This window comes from Vanessa atalanta, chromosome 5 (assembly GCF_905147765.1).
Source record: "Vanessa atalanta chromosome 5, ilVanAtal1.2, whole genome shotgun sequence".
NCBI lineage: Eukaryota > Metazoa > Arthropoda > Insecta > Lepidoptera > Nymphalidae > Vanessa > Vanessa atalanta.
Window position 1 is genome coordinate 4,929,904 of NC_061875.1, and position 23,932 is coordinate 4,953,835.

The 23,932-nt window shown below is 29.8% G+C and overlaps 1 protein-coding gene across 1 annotated transcript; it reads left to right on the plus strand.

The window, feature by feature from the left end:
• The first annotated feature begins 1,367 nt into the window (after nucleotides 1-1,367).
• Nucleotides 1,368-19,171, plus strand: LOC125064311. The gene is made up of 7 exons (XM_047671277.1): nucleotides 1,368-1,450; nucleotides 14,142-14,191; nucleotides 14,764-16,162; nucleotides 16,210-16,503; nucleotides 17,163-17,570; nucleotides 18,003-18,093; nucleotides 18,579-19,171. Exons 1-7 carry the CDS (start codon nucleotides 1,421-1,423, stop codon nucleotides 18,767-18,769), a joined length of 2,463 nt encoding a protein of 820 aa, XP_047527233.1. The 5' UTR covers nucleotides 1,368-1,420; the 3' UTR covers nucleotides 18,770-19,171.
• Nucleotides 19,172-23,932: the final 4,761 nt, after the last annotated feature.

Here is a 23,932-nt window from a genome sequence, read left to right on the forward strand (position 1 = left end):
GACAATCAATAAGCAAGTGCAAACACTTCTATATTGAATAAAGATTTTTGACTTTGACTTTGACTATATGTAAGTATGATCTAAGTTCATACTTACAAACGTAAAACTATTAGAGATATAGACATATCCAATACAACAACATCTAAGTCGTATGTTCCGATACCCACTAAAGAGCATGTAGGGGAAGAGGAAAGGTAAAAAGAGTATCCACTGAAGCTAAGTGGAAGTATGTAAGAATGATCATATCATACTATTGGTAATAAAGGAAGCACCTTTCCTCTCTCTTTATTTAAGCGTTGATGGATATAATTAGTCGAGTAAATCATCAAACAAATCAATGTATTGTGTTGTGTGTTGTATAGTAACATACATTAGCAGCCTGTAATTTAACACTCCTAAGCTAAGGCCTCCTCTCCCTTTAAGGAGAAGGTTTGGAGCATATTCCACCACGCTGCTCCAATGCAGGTTGGTGGATAAAAGTCGATATCATATTAATAATAACAACTGTGGTAATCCTTAATTAAGTTACATATAAAAATTTAACAACGTCAACCGTTTTATTTATTTTTAAATTAAAATTAAATAAGTTATGCAAAAGCATACATAACAGAGATGCAAATATTTATCCACTAGTTAAATAATTATTTACGAACAAAAGAATAAATTAAAATGGATACCATAAACTACAAATATTGGCATGTCACTGCGACTTTCACATTTCGCATCCCCGCTCGTAACTATAGAAACTCGAATCCATTTCGACTTTGAATTCAAATTATTTAATTATTATTATTCAAATTATAAATAAATAAATATTTTTATTTATTTAAAAATATTAATATAAATATTAAAAACATGAAATAAAAACGTAAAATACTAATTTTGTCCATACAGCTAATAATAATACCTACACATTGTAGCTACGCTATAATAACCATTTTATAAAATACAATTATTCAATCGATTATATATCATACGAGTTCTCATACTCGTGGGCCCTTTACATGTAGCGATCAACTGATTAAAAAAAAAAACTCAATAAAGAAGTGAACCGTGTTAAAATTGTTTTTTTTTGTTGCCAGATCTCTTCAGTTATAGTGTCTCTTACTTGAAATGTAAAATTGACGACACAAAATATGTAAGTTAAACCCTTCTATATTGAACAAAAAATATTTTGTTTTGACTTTGAAATCCTAATTATTCCATAAATCAAATAATTATATTATTTTCCCATATTTCGATACGTCAACCAAAACAAACTTAAAAGTTGTAATCGAAAACTGAAAAGGTAGTAGGTGCGCAACGGCTTGACCGCGAAATTTAGAAAAAGCTTCCGAACGCTCGCTTCATCAAACAACAAACCAACACGAGAGAGAACGCACGTATCTGAAATTATAACAGATTTTGTTTACAACCTAAAATGTCGTTGAAGTATTCGATAGGATATTTGGTAAGTTCTTATTCTGTTAATATATTAAATGTAGCCATATTTGTTAAATGTATGTCGAAGTGTAACTTTCTTTTAATTAAAACTTATTATAAATACTTCTGGAAATTTCGGGAAAAAATTAAAGAACCATTAATTAACTTGCATTTTTTTTAATTCGATAATACCAAACTAATAAATGTTTTCAATATTAAATTTGATTGTTTTTAATTCAAAAGTGACGTAAGGAATATAAACTTTTTTTAAATATCTGAATAAAAAATATATAGTTTTTGTTTGCTTTGTATAAATAAGTGTTGTAGTATAATGTTTGCAAGTAAATATTTTAAATAAAATTCGGTTTTAAATAACTTTACAGATTCTTAATACTTTTATTTTTCACCCGCAATTAAAAATTAATGTTTTAATATAAAAAAAAAAAAAAAAACATTAATGGAAATAGTTCTTTAGTAACATAAAATACAAAATAAAATCTAATAGTTTATAAACGAAATTATAATATGGTATTATTATTATTATTTAAATTACGTTAGGTACGTAGGTAATGTATTGTATCGAAATATTTATTTTGTTCTAAAATAATGTAAATTTGTATGCGAGATACGTTTCAGATTAATTTATATTAAATTCAAGTCTTGTTCTACCTTTTAAATATAGATACTGCCAAATGACAAACTCACTAACAACTATTTCTACATGTGTCTGAGATCAACCTAAATTTCATTATTTATGAGACGGTTTAAATTCAAAGGCTAACCGGAAGTTCGAAAGTTAGGGTTGTTATGAAAATTACTTTCATTTCTTAAATTTCATTTTCGTCAAGATACGTTTGAATTAATTTGAAATATCCTTCTATTTAAATATCGTATCGCGACAAGATTATTCGACATAAATACGACATAACTCCATCGAGTTTTATATAACATTATTTTATACAGAATGCAGTAAAATGACCTTTTGAACAAAGCAGCGAATCAAGCTATTATTAAAAAAAAAGCAAATCAATGATTGATCAGAATGCATACAAAAAATAACAGCCACTATTCCATCTTATACGAAGTTAACAAAAGCGTAGGAAAGTGTACTTTATCGCAATGGTAATAAAGATTATAATCTGCTAGTGTTAGATTAACTTTCTCAGTAGGTAGACGCTTGCAAATTACGAAAAACTATTTCATCTCTGATATAAAAAGAAAATAATACAAAATGAGGATAACAATCGCAAGTCGGACTTAAAGGAGGGTAATGCGTTTTGCAGTTACTGTGAAAGTAGCATCTAACAAACAGCTCTTTTGAGTTTTTCACAATATGTAGGTCTAATACATACATACATCAAGTTGAAGGCTTTATTGTGAGTGTACTTAAATCGAACGAGACAATGGAATTTATAACGGTCGCTTTAATCCGATGTACTTTTGTGATATCGTTTATTTAATTGGAGAATTTTATTTCTATTGACACACTCTCACAGTTTGATGAATGTGTAACCTTTCTCCGAAGATAACTTTCAGATTAACTTTGAATGATGATATGATATGAAAGAAATATGAAATTGTTATATTTAATATACTTAATCCATTATTTAATATACTTAATCCATTATTTAAGACACACAAATCAAAGTCTAAGAATGTTGCCAAGGACGTTTGAGTTTTCGATTAATCCTAAACTAAATAATCACATTTATGTGATATGTCACGAAATCTGTGTATCAATGAACACCTTCAAAACAAGGACGCCCTAAAAGGCCACGTGATGTAACCAGAAAATAATTGAAAGTAGATAATAGCCCTAAATACTATTAGTCGTGACAAATTTCATCAGAAATCTATCCCGTTATTCTCGTACCTAACGTGACGCAATGATGTATGAACAAATAGGCTTATATGATATGACTTGTGACAGACCAGCAAATTGTAAAGAAATAAGTCCCCAACGTTTTATATATATGTACATATTGAATTATAAAATAACAATTATATCTCAAACTATAATAAAGAACATAAACGAGGAAAATATTGCGAATCTCTTTGTTTCCGAAACATGTGACAAATAATAAAATCAGTCGAGGAATGTTCGAAGAGAAGTCAATGATCTGTCAATAAAGCTTACTTTACTTAAACGCGCACCGAATTATGAACACCTTGTGGTAATTTACTTAGAATATCAGCATCGAAAAATCAACATTGTTTACTAGGAAAAGTGAGCACCAAAGTGCTTAAGTATATATTATATCTAAGTATATATTCGTAAATATATTTCTGGTAGTATTATATCCAACAAATGGAATTCTTCTCACGGTCTTCCTTCATTGCCAAGCTTATAATAAACACTAGTCTAGCATGTGGTGGTGTTTGATCGGAATTTAATATTCAATTGAAATATCGTTCGTTCTCCAAAGTAAGATTAATTTACCTAAATATTCTTGTAATGTGATTGTGTCGTGCTCGTGAATATCTAAATGATTAACGATTTGTCTATAAGTGTAACATTCTAATTTAGAGCTACAAAATTTTATGTTTGGATGACCTCTAAGAAATAATTGGAGAATTAGTTGGATTGGGTGATTTCATGCTTAGATAGAAAGTTTATTGAGAAAGTTTATATACCCAAGATCTTACCCTATATAACAAATTGTATGAAATTATAATCCGACGCAGCTAGGGGCTAACTATGTAAATAAAAGTGTTAGTTACAATACCAAATGGTGATGATACTGTCGCTTGAAATATTTTTTTTAATTTAAAAACTGAATTCATTCATATTCAAGTCTTTGTTTACAATTGTATAATTATAGGATATTATTTAATTGAGTTTTAAATGTTTATACAAAAATTTAAATGTTGTCAATATTTAATTGCTCTCTTACATTCGAACGATTGAATTGAAAGGAAAAATTTAAATGCACTTTCTATAACTTTTACTTTATAAAAAATGTGACGACGTTTTTCGCGTTGACCTTTGATCTGGTTAGCCTTTCATACATTTTCAATTATTATGAAATCCTAACAAATAAATTTCATCGCTTTAATTTATATGTATTTTCACGATGATTTTTTTTGCGTTGTGGGAGAAAATGTCTGCAAGCGCTGATTTTTTGATTTGATTCTTAATATACTATAATTTTGATAGTTTTATATGAACCGAATTGTTAGTTTCATTATTATATGTGATGACGCCGATGTACTCTTGAACGATTTCGACCTCTGCAGCCGTTTTAAAGAGACAAGCCAAATGAGCGGGTCATATTTTAGTGCTCAAGTGTGCGCTAACATGAGTGCCCTGTCTATCCTCTCACACAACAAAATCTGGGTAACTATTGAGAATTACGTAACAGCTATCATAACAGCTCTGAATATTTTTTTTATTGGTTTGACCCAATACAAACCTTTTATTTGTAATAAGATTATATTTTAATTAAACTAAACAACTGATCAACAAAATTTTAATATAATAAAATCCTTTAACATTTTGTTTTCGAAGTTTCTATTGCAGATATCTTTTATTTTTTTTCTATCTCGATTAATTTGAAGCATAATTAATTAATTCGAACCTATATAGAAATTATTTCGTTGACCCCATTGAGTGACTCAATATTATTAAATTAGCTCTTATTAAGTTTTCGTATGTGAACCGGTTTATCCAATAAGCAGAATATCGATCGATCGAAACCGAATATTGGGAGCAATATCTCAAACAAATTGAAATTTATTCATATAGATATAAAGCGTTAAAATATTTTCAATTTACTTATCTTGTACTTTGTTTAATTATATTCGGTATTGGGTATTACTTGGTGGTAGAGCGTTGTGCAAACATGTCTGTTTAGGTACCACACACACGTCATATATTTTACCGCTAAGCAGCAACACAAAGAATTGTTTATTGTGTACAAGGGACGTAACATCTCAGTTCCCAAGGTTAGTGGCGCAAGGAATGAACTATCAATTAACCCATTTGCTGCCTACCTTTGCTATATAAAAGTATCAATGCCTCCCATTTCATAAATAACTTTAGTGTACAAAATATAATTGTGTAGTATTTTAGGGTATTAAGTGTAAATGAATATGGTTTCCAATAAAATATATACATTTTTATTACTATTCTAATGCTACAGATACCGAGATCGAGATCCTAGGCTCGGAATGGGTTTCACTTAAATAAAATACTTTTTATGTAAGTGAAATCTAAATTCAATAAATTTAATATTGTTAACCACTTCGAAATTATGATTGTATCGAGAACTGATAATAATCTTTTTCACTAATCAAATTAAATTCCGTTTGTTTTTTAAATAAAATAAAATTATGACATACACTGCAAAAAGACTGGAAATATTAACTCTACCCTTTTTTGTCATAAATATCTTTCGTGACAATTAAATTTATTAAAGCTAAAAGGCTATAGAATTTTATTATAGAAGCGGGCACCTCGCCCAAGGAAGAAATAATTAACTTCACGGAGACGGTAACTGACCTATTACAAGTTTTAATTTACTTCTCGTGTCTATGTAACGTTTGTAGCTATTTCTGTCGTCATATTATTTTGAATTTATTTTCAAACATATAATTTTAATTAATTGTTTCTCGATTAAGGAATTTCTTAGTAGCACCTCGAAGTTTATAGGGTCGCAGAATTAGGAATACAGCAACACAAAGTATTGAGATTATTATTCTACTGACTATAACGTGGTACTCCTTCATGTGGCCAAGCAAAACCCCTACCATCATTGTAGGCAGTCCAAATCGTACCTAAATACTATTATAACAACTTAATTAATTAAAGCATTGACTTTCAAGAAACAAACAAATAATTTTCTCAAGTCTTTTTGTAATAGTTGTGAAATAAAAAAAAAAAATACGCGTTAAATAACACTACAATTTCTTATTTTTGACAATTATTTATCTTTTGCCAAAATTTCATTTTTATTTAGTGTCGAAATAGTTATGCTCAAAGGTTAATTAATAGTTACATCAAATGTCTTACAATTAGTGTGTTTTATTTTTTTAATTTGCAAAATATTGCGCAACACGCGCATATTTTAGTATCAAATATAATTTGTTTATATATTTAATTGACATCCTCGTCTTATTTCATTTTTCTGTTTCGAGTTACGAAACACTTTTTATTCTTATAAAAAAAAAATCAAAAAGGTTCTCAATTCAGCTATATATATTTTTATGCATAATATTATATATACGCTTACTTTTAATGGAATTTTTTGCGTTAGATTCAAAATAGCTCAATATGAAAAATATGTATAATCACTAATTTACTAGCGCTTACGGTATAAGTGTTACTTACTCTTAGGTTCTTATGAGAGATTTAATCGCAGGGCTTAGTACAAGTTATTGGGCTTTTCTGTCAAAAATACTTAGAGCAGCCCGAAATTAGGAAGGTAGCTCTTTGATATTCTTAAACGCATTTCTAATGTCATTCCCGTCATCTAAATAATTTAACCAGGAGAACAGGATTAATAGGATAACAAGTATGGAAAAACAAATTGCATCTTTATTTATGTACACACTTATGCAGCGTGCTGGTCCACGAGATTAGCTGCGGTGGCCAAAATTTGGTTGACTTCATTCGTGACCAGTTTAATCGTGACGATGTCGTTCTAAGATTCCAATTTTCGTTTTAAGATTTAATTTATTTATTAAAAGGATCAGTGCTTGCCCTTCACGTCCATAGCGAGGTCATGTTTTTATCCGTTCATTAGTAATGATCCTTAAATTGCAGGTTACAGAATTGAATGTTATCGGAAACGACTCACTTGTAATTAGATAAATGAATTTAAAAAATCGAAAATCTAAAATAATGTTGTGATCATCAGAAAATAAATACATCCAGTCTATATTAATGTCAGAAGTCTCTCAAATAAATCAGCCTTTCTCAGATTCAAAATGATTATAAGACAAGACATGATTACTGAAGAACTTAAATAAAAGGGTAAAAAAATATTTATTAATAGACTTTGACATTCATAAAGTACATTAAAATTGAACTTCAATTAAAAATAGTTACACAGTAATGAGCATACAATAATAACTGAGTATCTTGTTAAGTATGTTAAGTTTTCTATTTGTAAAATGTCTTGTACAAAATCAAAATATTCTGTATGGCTCATAAAAGCTTGAATCGTCATGTAAAGCTACCACCGTTTCGGAATGTTCCACCGAACGAACCGCCAAGAAACATAGTTCTTACTTTTCCGCCAATATTCATAGGTTACTTAATTAAATACAATTACATTTTTATTTTTCAAACATAACAACCAACGAATAACTCCACACTTCTTTATCATATATCTTCTTTAATTGAGAAGGTAATAGGTAGTTTTATCAATATCTTTTGACATGAGATTTAAGATACAAATTTGTGAAAAATAACATTATTTTATATAAAATACAGCGAATTAAAACATTTTAAATATGAAACAGAGCATGTTTTTAATGAGAAGTCGTATTTGTGGCTATTATAGTGTGGTTTTTAATCGTTAAAAACCTAACGGTGTTTTTTGAACGCAATGACTTTGGGTTTGAGCTAATAATAAAATTTGTTATTACTATTTAGAACTGAGTACAGTTATAAATATATTAATGTTTCACGACCTTCGATTCATCTCCGTTAAGTGGAAGTGCCGTTCGATAATAATTCGAGCGAGTTATATAAATATATGACCGGAATAGTTAGAAATGTTTAAACGGGATAAAACCTAGGTAAGACTCAATTAATTTTCATGTACAAAAAATTGTGAGGAAACCTGTATGTTTCGGATTAAAGTGTACCACATGTGTATCAACCCGCATTGGAATAGCGTGGGGTAAGCTCCAAACCGTGTCTTTAATAGGGAATTCAATGGAACATTATTTATAGGTATTTTTAAACTTACTTAAATTATTATATTAAACTAGTCTTACGAATCAGAAGTAAAAAATACCTTTTCAAAAAAATAGACTAATACCTATCTGACTTTATAATAACAATCAATAACAACTTTAATTACCTTAAATGAATAATAAATTTTATAACAAAAAAAAAACAACTGAAACACCATTTTTTATAACTCTGAAATAGTATGACTGTAGCACCCAAACTTCATGCCAAACGTATAGGTTTAGAGTATTACGCTATAAGGTATTGATACATTAAGCAGTAAGACTAGCTAATTCAAGGCATACACTGCAATACAATTCAAATATGTTTGTAAACAATTATTCAATACGACTCGCCCAGTACGTTGATGGCACATCGCCAGAAACATACACACAAATGCCAAAACCAGTACAAAGTTACAACTCCATCGGATAAAGAATTCGAATACAAAAAAAAAAAATTAAATTTATATTTAAAGCTAATATTATAAATATTTTTGAAGCGGATTAAGTTTACACGATTAACCGTGATAAGGCGATAACAAGGCGTGTGTGTTATTTTATACATTAAAATTAATAAGTACTTATATGATTGTATTGTACTTGAAACGATGTGTTAAAAGTATTTAGTGTTATATTTTTATTTTAAGTGTGATTTTATATTTATGAAAACATAATATTAAAATATTAACATTAGTGTCAATGATGTCCTGACCACCGGAATAAATCCCCTCAGTCTTAAATTCAATGGACAACAAATGCGACAGGACCGAAAAGGGCTTATGCGCTGGACCAAGGGCTTGACATGCTTTCCGGGGCATGGGAATGAATACACTTCCAACTTCCACACTCGGGGCTGTTACTGATATTTTCGACGGTAAAACTTAAACACTTTATATCTGACTGAGCTGGAGAACCCAAAAACCTCAGAATCTGCGGACCAACAAGACAGTCACGATAATATAGATAAAGATGATATCAAAAATAGTATCCATATTATTCGTTGTCGTGTCGTTCGATCGTGTATCATGTGTATTCGTCAAAAACTTTTGAATGTATAAGATTCGAATTCCAAAAAAAAAAAAAAGAATACCTAGCGCGAACGTTAAGTCAAGACAAGTGTTAATATTTTAAAAGACCTTACAATGCATTCGTTTATTCGTAACTAGATTAAAAAACAAATACAAAAATATAAGACGACTCGTAAAGACATAATAAGCGATATCCTACCAATTAACGATTGTGTTAAAAGCTTCACAGTTTTTATATTCCTATGAATAAATTATTTCCTCGAATGAAGTAAAAAGTATTTAAACGTTAATTAGTAACTTTAAATATTAAATAGTAGTAAAAAAAAATGTTGATAGCGAAATCTTGTAGAATTTCAAGTTCAGACTTTTAATCTTAACAAGTCGGGTCCAATTATACGACATAATAGTTGAACAATAAATATGAACCACATGTGTTACACAGGACAGGGGAGTGGTTAATCTCTAATTAATCAATCAATCAAAATATACTTTATTTAAGTAGACTTTTACAAGCACTTTTAATTCGTCATTTAACAAACTATTTAAAGTAAAGCTACCATCGGTTCGGAATGTAGATTCTACCGAGAAGAAACGGCAAAAAACTCAATAGTTACTCTTTTTCAACATCTAAAAATACAGTCATGTTAGTTAAATACAATTATATATGTATGTTATGTCTCCTGCCTGGAAGTCAACAAGCATTAACTCCACGCTTTTATATCATCAATATTCCTTCCTTCCTTCTTTACCAATGTATTTTTTTACAAATGACTTTAATCTGTGAAACGGCAAAGTTAAAAATGTCTGCAGAATTTTATTATAGAAGCGGATACTTTGCCCCAACAATGATTTATTGATTTTGCGGAGTCGGAAACTTGGCGTTTTAAGCTTATCCTAACTTCGTACACATGCACATACTATGATTATCACTGATTTTATAAAAGTGATCAATGCTACTATGAATACTCCCAAACAACCATCCGATCTAATTTACCTTTACTTACTCGAGCAAATATCTTATTGCGAGATTCACGTGTTTTCTTATGATATGTTTATTAAATGCAGATATTGTTTGCTTAATCAAAAGCATTAGTATATTTAATAAAAACAGCGTGAACGAAATAAGCGATCAAATCCAACTGGTACGACGCTCGTCTTTTTTATAACATTTAATTTAAATTTCTAAATCTAAATTGTAATTGTATTTTTATAAAAATCTAACTTTGGTAGTTATATTTGTCTTAAACTTATTTGGCATTGCGTGAATTTAAATATAGGTTACATTACTAAGAGACGAAAATAATATTAAGCCTATTTAAATTTATAAATTTTTTTTTTTCCCAAATGCCTTTGCATTAAATATAACGTTTATATCATAAAAAAAAATTGGTACTTGAGATATAAACCAAAAATCTTAGGAGAGCTTAGCAAAGAAGAAAATAATAATCCCGCTTTTCTTTAAATACGTTACGTTTCTAAAGAATGGGACTATGATATTTATAACATGGGGCCACCGTTTTTAAGTTAATCAAAAATAAAACGGACGTTTCATTAAACGCAAAAACACGTTACACGATAGTGCAAAAAGGCGCGAAACTAGTCCAATAACGGACAACGAAAGCACACGAGTTACAGATTAAAAAGAATAAAACTCGTCAGCCGTAAATTAAAAAATAACATTGACAAGACTCGTAAAATACAAGATAACACTCTAATTAGCTATCTTTATACATATATTATATTTTGCCATACACAGAAAATAGTTTACGATTCCTGCAGTTACCAACATAAAAATTCATCTTTATGGTCAATCTGTCGTATAAAAATACGAGATTTTGCATGAAAATTTAAATTAAAAAATATTATACGCGCGCGTAATTATTTACTAGGTAATTTGCGTCCAGATTAAAATTGTAAATCGACTAAATATGAATGTATAAAGCCTCCTTATTAGTATTATGAGGTTGTTTGTGGTAATAATAATGGAATGAGAAGGCGATGCTGGAAGAGAAAGAAAAACGTTTATATTCTGGTATAAAGGCTGAATAAGACAATTTTTAAAATGAACGGCACACTATTTAGTAATGATTCATCCTGGTATTACTAAGACGAAGGACGAGACGGTCAGGGTTCTTCTCTCCTTATCCGACTAAGACTTTTTTTCGTATATATACACCGTTATATCGAAACTAAGCTTAATGGTGAACCTTTATTTAAATATCGGTTAATTAAAGAAAAAAAATCTTTTACAACTAATAAATTGCCTTTTAATTAGTTTTATGCGATACAGCTACAAACCTTAGCCATTCTCAAAGAAACGGGTTTTAGACAAAAGTGTGCTCATAAAAATGGATAATTATTGTTCAATTCCTTCCTAGTATGTACTTGATCTAGAATTTATGGATTTATCTAGCATTTCGACATCCTTGTATGTCTTGACAGACTACTGACATTTCGAATGTATGAATATCTAAGGCCGCCTTCAGACTTCCGTCATATTAGTAACAATGTATATTTAGTATACAATAAATACCTAAATAAATCTATATCAATCCGTAAACAAATAAAAGATTTTAAAAAAATATCCTAAATATTATATAATAAATAAAATACGGTATATATAATATTTAAACATTTACTTTTTTCTCGCATATATATTTCAATCAAAAAAAAAATTTAATAATATAGATTTTTTTTAAAGTAAGTAGAATTTATCCGAAACTGACTGTCACACTGACTGTGCACGAATGGCCATAAGAATAAAAAGTATGCTTATTAATTTCTTGTAGAGACAACTCACAACCTGTAACATAACATCAAGATTTTATCCACTAGCCCATCGGTCAAAAGAAACTCTCACATTCACAATATTAGTATGTACATAAATTAAGATAAGTTCTACTAAAGGTAGCGGGAGCCCTTAAATACTTTTAATACAGTTACTATTTATAAATGGATCTCAATCCTTGACATATAGAACAATAATCGTGAACCCAAAAAATACAATTAAGAATTAAATTAATTCCTTCCGTCATGTTTTTATTTAGATAATGTATTAATAATTTGACTGGTGACTGGCAATAGCGTATAATATAAGGCAAAGCTAATAGATACTAGGCATCTTATTTAATTTCATAGAGATTATAATCCTTATATAATTCTATATTTCATACAGTTTGTACGACTGTTTCAATGTGGTGACTAGAAATCACTTATTCAAAATTTATTATCGCGCTAAAGTATCGGGGAATTTTCAACAAATATATATATATATATATATATATATATTTTCATAGTATACTTATATAGTAGACGTTATATGTGTGTGATATCCCTTGTGCCTGTAGTGATACCCGCTGCATGGCGGTAGAATTTATGATAAGTGACTTCTGGGTAGAAGATACTAACTTATCATGCGCGCAAAAAGCAAAAGAAAATTTTTGTGATGAACGAATTATCTCAAATTTTTGGTATTTGCAAAACCAAATATGAACAGAATAAGCATCTGCACCGACATTTTTTCTTGTATACAATCACATAACTAAATATGTCAATATAATATAATAACAACATCTGTAAACAATAATACAATTATGGCTCTAGATTATTATTATTTTTATTCAACACAAATATACATTGAAACGCGTGTTTTTAAACTGAACGTGTACGGCATCAGGGCAAAGTAACGGGAAAATTATCATAAAAAACAGCCCACTATTACATTCTTAGGTGAGAGTGACTAGATGGACTTTTTGTTCGTCGTTCTACTTAAGAGCGGTCGGTTACATTTGCTAAAAAATATTAGACAAATTATTGAAATATAATTTTGCATACATAATATATATATATGTATCAAGATCATCGTAAAACGAAACGAGTTAGCTGTATAAAAGGGGAAATAATAACATTACATTAGAACAAAATGAAATACTTGTATAGTGACCGACACGACAAAAAATTGTTGGTGTTGTTTATAAAACAACAAATGTGATTTGCGTTTGTTATGGTTCAAGAATTTGCGTTTATCTCAACGGATAAACTTCGCTTTCCAAAGAAGTGCATTTCGAGAATAATATCAATTAATTTGTCAGTCAGCGCGGACAATTGCGAACTGACTCGTTGATCTAGTTGTAGGGCTAGCTAATATGAATACCAATTTCTTGGTTTCAAATCCCAGCTCGGCGAATAATAAATAATCTGTCAAGAATTTCTTAGTACCAATGTAGAAGAAACATGGCATTCTTTACACTTCCAGCCTTATAAAGCTCTTAAAACTAAGGGACTGACGCCTTTAGTGCAATTCTGTTAGAAATCATTTCGTGTGTCACTGTGAAAAGTTCACATCCAACTTATTATTACTTGTATTGCTTATGATCAAAGTCGCATATCGCATTCTGACACTTCACGCTCTTATTCTGAAATGAGCTTAGAGTTTCTTTTTACAGAATAGCTCTACTGATGTCTCTTAACACCGGGTTATATGGTTTACTATTCTTCATTACGAATGGTCATCATGGTCTCAATCAGGTGGATTTCATCATTGCCACCTTAATTGTGTTATAGATTTAATAGTCTTATATATATATTAGACTTATTTCTAGTAAATAATAAACATACCTTTTATGTATGTCTAAGATAATAACTAGCGCTACTGCCCTTTCTTGCTGCTTTTTCCGCGTTTACAGTAGAATCCATATTCCCCAACCAGTTTATGTTTTACGATTAGCAAACTTTCAAATTTATAATACAAAATTGATCGTAAGATTCTTATTTATATATTTGTTCTAGATGCTGTTGGTTTGCTGTCTGGCAGAGGTGTCATCGCGACCGTCTAATGAGTAAGTATCAATAAGCTGTTTTTATTGTAAAATAATACTAATTACTTACTTCTTTGTAGTAATAAGACGTTTAAGCATTCTTCAATACAATTTACCATTTAAGGATCAAATTACTACTTTCATGCGATATAAAAGTATTTAATCAAGTTTTGCTATATAATAATAGCCATATAATATAAATAAAAAAGGTACTTTCAAAGTTTGGATGAATTATAACATGATTAAGGAAAAAAACTTTTTACTAATAATATTACCATTAAAAATGGCCGACGTGTGTGTGTATATATATTATATAGAACGTTGATAAATAACTATGTTTTTCTGTATAAATATTTCTTTACGTTCGCTTCCAAAACTAAGGATTATTGTGCAAAACTAACAGTATGTAATTAAGTTTCAAGTGTGAATCTACTTGAGCAACTTATAATGGCCGGGGTAGAGGTTCAGGTATGCTGTTTAATGTATCTTATGCTTACATCACCGCTTTTATTATTCACGCTCAAATTAATATGCTTAGTCTTAAATATCAACGATAGATGAAAACTTAGTAATAATAAATTTAATACTTTCAGATCGTCAGTAAATGAAGAAACTACTATTAAAACATCTACTAAAGCTGACACAGAAGATGCATCTATTTCTTATCAAGAAGATTCTAATATAAATATTGAAGAAGAAGGAACAAAAGATATAGTAGAAAAAATAAAAACCATAAATAGTTTTCTGAATAAGCCGTCTCGTGAACAGTTAAATTTGAACAAGCCTTATAGCGATAAACCCCACGGTATTGACAGAGAAACTCTTTTAAAAATTCAACAAATTATAGCGTCAGCAAAACTAACAAAGGATTCAATCAAGAACCAGGAGCAAAACAACTATCTCAGCGAAGATGTCTATCGAAATTACTATTCAAGATCCTCAAAACAAACACCAAATTATTTTTATCAGAGCCCAATGATTGCCCCTTATATATCAAACCCATATACAATGAATGTACCAGTAGTTCCCTCACCTTCTTATAACGAAATGCTCGGATATGCTACAAATAATAATTTAAAATCCCTCTCGAATGGGGTATATCAAACTAGACAGCAACAACCGTTTTTTCCAGGCTTTCCATCATTTCCCGCATTTTCATCATTTCCTTCTTTCTCACTAGATAACTTTCAACCATTTGCTCAATTATTTCCTGTTTTGATTAAAAATCCTTTCGTTGCTTTTAGTCAAGGTGGTGGATTAGACAATTTTGTTGAATATGGGCAAAACGCTGATGTGTGCAACAGAAAACAAAAATCACCGACTGACAAAAACGACAACAATGTTGATAATTTACAAGAACCTCATGTTACTGAAAATAACAATTATGATATCGGTAGCGATAGCACAATCTCCGAGAAAAAAACTATTTCGAGAAAATCTCGTGCACTAAAAAAACGTACCGTTTCTACCAAAGCACCTGAACAAGAACTCGACGAAAGTGAAACTGGTAAAAAAATTTACGCATCAAAGCCAAGCATTACTCGCAAACCAAGTAAAAGGCCTTCGCTTGTTGAATCAAATGATGATTTTAAAAATAGTGATCCTGAAGGTGATCTTCGTTTTCCTTTCTCAAGTGATTTTACTTGGTTTTGGAACAAAAAACCTGTAGCACCGAGTCCAGGTTTCTTTATAAACAAACTTAAAGTTCGTAAAGGTGGAGTAGCTATTGCTGGTCCAGGTGGTATAGCAACAGCTGGAAAAGGTGGTACAGCCATCGTTGGCCCAGGTGGACTTGCTTATACCAAACCAGGTGGCTTAGCCATTGCCGGTCCTCATGCTCGGGTTGTAGCTCTATCACCTTACTCGGATCTCTTTTCCTCATTAACCCGACCTCATCACCAAGGATACGATTTTAGAGCGTTAGAATCAATAAGAGAAGGAAAAATTGTTGCAACGGGTCCTGTTATTTATTATCATCCCATCGAACAAATATGATCCCATTTCCGATATTGAAATATATTTAGTTGTATTAATATTAGTTATTTGTTACTAATAGATACTACACGCCCGTAACGAAGATCAAGCAAAGTTATCAGAGAAACGCAACTGAAGTTTTTAATTACGACGGTGAAAATTTTGTTGATCATCTGGCGAAAGACCCTACATTTATATTTCATATTAATCCTCGAGCGTTTGCGAAGAGTGGAGAAAATGGTGTTGCTATATCTAACCCAATATCAAATGTAATAATACGAAAAGGGGAACCAGGCTCAATTATACATACGCCAAGAGCAACAGCTATAGCTGGACCGGGAGGTATCGCCCACGCGGAATCAGAATTGAACGTTTACGAATATGACATTAACTAAAATATGTTTTTACTTGTTGAGAATATTCTAAATGATGACGCATCGAAAAATAGTTTCGACACTCCTTGAAAATATTTTTCGACTACATAATGTTTAATACTGATATGCTATAATGTATTTTTTAAATGTAATATGTAAATAAAAAAATTACTAATTATATATTCAATAGTTTCATTAAAATAACGCTACCTTAAGTTTTGAAACTAGTTTTAAAATTTTATGCTTTTTTCTGATTCACAATTACGATATAAAATCCCTAAAGATTAAACAAAATGATTTAAAGATATAGAAATAGTATAGTAAATAATACTGTCACAATAAAAAAAATATATATCGAACAAGAAAATTAACGTAATAAAGTAAAAGTGAATTGATTTTATTTGAATATCTTTTGAACAATTACAATTTTTTTTCGGCTTATAGATTTATTTATCAAATTTATCAAAAAGATCATAACTGTTCACTTGTACAAAGATATAACATATGTTTTAGTACTTATATCATCTCAAAGTAAGGAGATAAAGATATCAAGTGAGTCGGCAATTTGATTTAAAATTATTGAAAATTATCGTGTAACATCCAAGTATTAAATCTAAGGCAAAACATTTTATCTTTACAGTGGTGCTATACAATACATCCCTTTTTATGGAGGCGCAAAGGGACAATATTTAGAAGTGAAGAAAGATACAACAGGATCGATCCTAAGCGAGAAAGTGGTAGCTGAAGAGAGTATAAGTAGTGAAAACATAGTCAAAAATAAAGACGAGAGTCTACTATCCAAAGTGCTAGCTGCTAATTTACAGAGCCTTAAATCTCTGTCGAATAATTTACTGAAAATACACAATGTTGGACGAAAGACTGGCCGTTTAGGTAATCAAGAAAAAAATAGATTCAAAGGTCAACTGTACTCACTGGGTGAAGCTGCTTCTAATACCATTAAATTGATCGACGAAATAGGAGATGATGTTGATGTGCTGTTTAAAAAAAATGCAACTCTTACAAGGAAATACGACGATACATATGACGAAGATGTAAGTATAGCCTTTTCTAAAGAAAAGATATGTAAGTAAAAAAAAAAAAAAAAATTTTTATTTAAAATATAATACAAGGCAACGATATTTATTTTGCTGTATAATTAGCGAATATACCTTTTACATAATTGTTACAAAAGGCCTTCGTGTGCGTTGACGTACTTCACATATACATAGCTTCAAAGCCATGTACGTGGTACGTGGGACAATAAAAAATAAGCTAGTTGGGATTTTAAAAAATTAAGCTTGGTTGTCTCAAAAAAAATTAAACTCAGACATCAAATACGAAAGAAACAACTAAATTGTTGTTCTGTGAATTATGCTCAGAATACCTAAATAAAAAAAAAAAAACCAAACGATGGGGTCGTTTGAAATTAACAGGCCTTTTCTTACTTTTCGATACTACTCTATATGTTATTATTCTTAACCAAGGTTGGCGAAGAAGGCATCGGCATCGACTCTCCGACAGATACCGGTGAATCTTATCTTGAGGGCACTATAATTGCTGAAGCGAAGCCTGTTGGTATGTCTTATAAATTGACTATAATAAATGAACAACTTTTTTCTTCCAACTCTTGTTTGTATGTATAGATTAATTTCCGAAACTAATAATGATTTTACTGGGTAAAGGTACATTATTCCTGAGTAAAATTATTTTTGTATCTTAGCATTTTCTTTATTAATAAATTGAATCAGTATGAAGCCGGGTATAAACTCGTTTGAGTCATTAAAAAGGATAATATGTATGACCAAATTCAAATAAATGAATGAATGAATCCTATCCAAATATAATTTTAAAATAAATGAAAATAAAAAAAAATAAATACAAGCACAAATAGGGTAATTTAGCATCTATGACTATTGAATATAGAACCTATAAGACGTTTAGTTTTTTTTAAATATTACAAACTTACTAAAATGTAACTACTCATAATACTAAACTAGAGTTTTTTTTTATTTAAATTCGTGATATTTTACATTCTATTTATTATTGATTTAAATGTCTAGGTTTGGCAGTGATTGGTGAATCTGGATTAGCTGCTTCCCGTCCAATGGCGACAGCGGTAGCAGCTTCAGGTGTCGCCATTGCTCGGCCCATTGGAACGGCTATAGCTGGCATCGACCCAACTCGGCTTGGTATCGATTTCCACGTCAACCACTCTGAGCAGAAAATTAAATACAAGGGACAATCATACTAGAAACTAATATATTTAAATAAAAATGAAAATAATATTGTAGTGTGGACAAAGAGCCTTTGAATTTTTAAACGACTATTCGATCGTAATGAAACAAATGTTATATTTTGGACAATTTGATGATCAATACTTAATAGAAATTTATAATGTGTTACGATTATGTAGGACAAATGTTATGTAACAAACTTAAAATAATATCATATGTATAAAACTTACTCGTATTAAATAATCTACTTTTGCGAAACTTAGCAATGATTAAATGTACTATGCATTGTGTCCATCTTAATAGGGGTTCATACGGTTCAATTTAATGTATAAAAAATTATCCATAATTACAAATCTAAAACGAATACATAAAAAATATTCTAAAAGTTGAACGTTGACAAAAGTTTTCACACAAGATTAAATGGAATGTACAAAAATAATTATATACCATTTCAATACTTAACAAATTCATATTTTGATTTCTTAGACAACGAAAATAATATGGATACCCGTGTATTGCCATGCTATATAAATTAATTCTAATTGTAAGTTAATAAATAAAATAAATGTACAAATTAAAGAAAAATAATATTGTGATAGATTATATATTAATAGATATTGTATTAACGATGTATATTTTATAAATAAATCAATAATACTTTGTATTATAAATCCTATATTTAATTCCCCTGTCTTGGGTTGTCATTGTCATACATTGATAGCAAAACATATATAATACCTGTTTCTTAAAAAAATAATTAAAAAAAGACTTTAGCTTCGAAGGCTGTAATTTATCTACTGGATAATATAGATTTGTTAAGGCACAACCTCATACCTCTGCCCCCTGTCTTGGGTTGTCATTGTCATACATTGATAGCAAAACATATATAATACCTGTTTCTTAAAAAAATAATTAAAAAAAGACTTTAGCTTCGAAGGCTGTAATTTATCTACTGGATAATATAGATTTGTTAAGGCACAACCTCATACCTCTGCCCCTTACCTACACGCCGTAACTCCGATTTACAATGTTTTATGAGGATTTAAAACACTATCAGGGTTGTAGTGGGATTATTTTGTCTAAGACTCGTGGGAATAAAAATATCAAAATTTAAATGAATTATAAACTTTCTAGGAAGAATAATTTATTTGCAAACTTATATTACTTGGACGCCTAAAATAAGTAAAAAATAAATGTTCGTTGCTTAAATATCTTGAGGTACGTTAAATAATCTCTCATCTGCAAGATTTTCAAGCAGTTCTTTTATGGAGTTACTTTCTTTTAAAAGTTCTAAGAAATAAAATAATGAAATTCCTATCAGTGTCTCATTCTTCATTACATTTACTAAGGCTCAATGCAGTTATTTCTGAAGTATATTTAACACGATGTAACTTATGGCAATGTGCAGTATATTATTGTAGATATAGCAATGCAGCCCGTACAATGTACCTATTAAACATAATTCTTATTCTTTGTATTTTCATCTCATAATAAATTTTCGTAACTTGCGTTGCAACGCCATCTACCGTGATCCATGCCAACATTTAACTCTACATATCTTAACAACGAGACGATAGATGGCATATGCATCTTTATTCTGCAGCTTCTTTATAGTACCAAACCCAGCCTACGCTTTTGTTTAAATATTACATCACAGGAGAATGCATTTATTACGCAAATATAATGCACACCAGACTGCCGACTTTACTTGTTTTTATAAGTCTTTGTGCAAGCCCATAAGGAAACGCACCTTCCACTTACTTATTCTAACAACAATACTAAGGATCTGTGACGGGTGAGTGAGCCAGTGTAACTGCAAGAACAAGGGACATATCATCTTATTTCCCGAAGTTGATAGCGCATTGACGATGTAAAGGGCGGTTAATATATCTTATAGTACCAAATATAACTTCTTTTACGTTCTTCACCACTTACCATCAGATGACCCATTTGCCATTCTACCAACTTAATAATACTTTATTACTTACTTAATTGACATAGCATAGCCTGTTGACTAAAGCCGAGGTCAGTAGCTTTTATTTCAATCTTCGTATCATAATATAAATAAATCACCATCGTTGGTACGAAATCACATATTTGTTTCGTATCCAATTTTCATTGAATTTGGTTAAGTCGTTTGTCTGTGTTAGAACAACAGACAGGCAGACTAGATAACTTGATAAATTATTATAAAATTTTATTAAATTAACATACGTATGTAAATCGGCGCTAAGGAGTTTCTTAGCTTCATTGAATTACTTACTGGTTCTTCTGGGTATAATCAATATCCCGAACTGGTTGTAGAGATGATTCAATCTTCTGTGATCCTTTTTGAATAAAGAATTTGAGTTTTTTTTAATGCTGTTGTAACGAAGCCATGATACCATGACTATGATACATAAAAACATTTAAATTACTATTGTGTGTGTTTTTTAATATGTGCAATAAACTAGAACTGATGTATAGTAGCTTCATGGCTTTGCATATAATGAGTCAGATAACATCTGAGCTACATGCATATATGGAAAACAAAGTGATCTAGATTTGTAATGATGATATAATACAAACAAGCCATTATATTTAATAATATAAATCGATGGACAATTTTAAACGTTGAGTGACAATACATTTGATAAAAACAGGTTTCTCCGCGGTCTAGAGTATAAACTATTTATTTATTTATTTATTCATAGTCAAAATTAAAGTCTAAATATTTTTTTTAATATTTTGAAGATTACAGTTTCAGTTGCAGATGGTTTCGGTAATAGACCTAAAAAGAAACCGAAAAAGAATATTAACGTATTTTTTTGTCGAATTTATATATATTTGGTTTTGTGAAAGAAACAATTCTATATAAATATATAATCTTCATTTAATATTATTATTATAACAGCGAATACGTGTTTAACATTAAAAAGTAAAATCATCATTAATTCTTCAAAGATTCTTCTCGAAAATAAACGAAACTATACATAGGATCTTCCTAATAATTATTTTAACATTCATATTCAGAGACAATATTGAGCAGTCTTAATTTAAAACGTGTAGTTTTGTGCAATAAAAAAAACGGTTAGTCTAGTCTAGTCTAGGGTTGTCACAAATTTATTTGTATGAAGACTTTGAAATGTATTTAAAAATATATTTTATTAGAATTAGTTTAAGGTTACGGGTACTGTATGATAGATATACCCTCATCTGTTATTTGATGAATGAAGTTATAATTTTTAATAAAAAAAAAATATTATGACAAACATTCAGTTCGAAATAAATAAAATATACCTATGACCAATATATAAATACCACCTTTTCAGATAAATATTTAAAATCTTTTCGAGTCTGTAAATACTTTTTCCTCAAAATCTTATGTATTAAGCGGCGGAATCAGTTCGAAATGAATTTGAAAATGAAGCAGTGTAACATAAAAATGAATTTGGCAATAATTCATGCCAAATTATTATTTATACTTAACACGTGACCGCAACAAACCCGGTTCTTGTGTTCTGAAAATCTGAAAATTGTGTTCATATTACTAAAAGATAGACCATATTAGTAACTCTGGCAGATTTTCATACAACACATACAGATTTCGTTGCGATGATGTTCATTACCATTGAATTATTAGAAATACAAATTAAGTGCATGAAAATTTACAAATTGGGACTTAAACCGGCATTCTGCGGTTAAGATTATGTTCTAACCATTAGGCCAAAACGGCATAATTAATTGTAAACATCATACCTATTTCCTATCAACTATGAAAAGATATGATGCAACCATCGGCAACAAATACGTAATATTATATCACAAATAGTTCACTAAAATCAATAATTGCATCTATAGAATTGCATATAAGTTCATCTCTCGACTTTGCGAGATGTAATAGGCCCAGATTAAATAAAAGCATCAATGTGTACACAAGATCTATTTGATATCAGAGAGAGGTCACTCGTTAAAGGACAAGCTGTGGAATTTTCGCAAATTACAAAAGATGAAAATAATGTATATTATTAACAAAACAAAATTACTTTTAATAAATTTATTACTAGAATATAAAATAATAATAATTAATAACCAAATTCTTTAATCAATGTCTGGTTTGCTAATATTATTACAAAAACAGTTTAACAATGATACGCCTGACCGTATTTCGCGCTGCCTCCCGCCAAAAAGCACCTGACAGCTTGACGTATGACGTTCGGAAAGTCATACTAATTCTCCTTATAATATTCATTATGCTGATATCACTATTTTTGCTATGTTTTTTTAAGATTAAATGTTACATCATTTAAAATGTATAGTAAGAATCTTCAGGCTTTTTTGCAGTACCTACATCAGGGCTAGTCATTGGTAACTGAATGTATTCTTTATGGACATTTTCATTGATAACCAAGAATAGATTAAATTCTACTTGCGTTTGTTGTTTTGAAAATCCTTCAAAACCTATGCGTTTTCACTTTCACACGGTATTCTTGACCACAACCGAAACAAGAAAATTATACTTGAAGTAACTCTTCGAGCATAATTTTCTTGTTGAATTTTATTATATTGAATTAACACCCGAGAATCTGAATGAACACATAACATTCAGTCAAAAAAATAATGCAAGTTTTTCTTCTTTTTTTTTTTAATGTTTTATTTACCTATAGTTCAAATAATATTATTTTCTTACCCAAAAGACATAAATAATTTTAAGTCACAAGTATGACATTTATTTATTTAAATGTTGCCATCGCGACGATGTTTTCCTTTCTTTTTTAATTATACGAGAATACATATTTACACGTGTACATTTCACTTTTTCTAAATGAACGAAATGCTTTTATATGAGGACATGTAAAAAATTGTCTTAAATTCAGATCATTGCATTTAATGTACTTAATTATATAATAATTAAATAAATAAAATTCAGTGGTGTTTGTCTGGGTTTGAACCTGCAAAAAGGTTAAGATGCACGTGTTCTAACCACTGGGCTATCTCGCCTTCTATCATTGACCATTCGCTCATTTGTAAGTTAGTAAAAAATCAATTTCCCAAAGCAAGTTAATTATTATGCGATACAATATTGATCTTTGTAAACAAATTAAAATTCCTTTATAATGAATAATGTCTCCTACGTAATAATCTTTGGCTTTGAGAAAATAAGTTCGCAGCATATTAATTATGAAACCACGTGTCCGAAA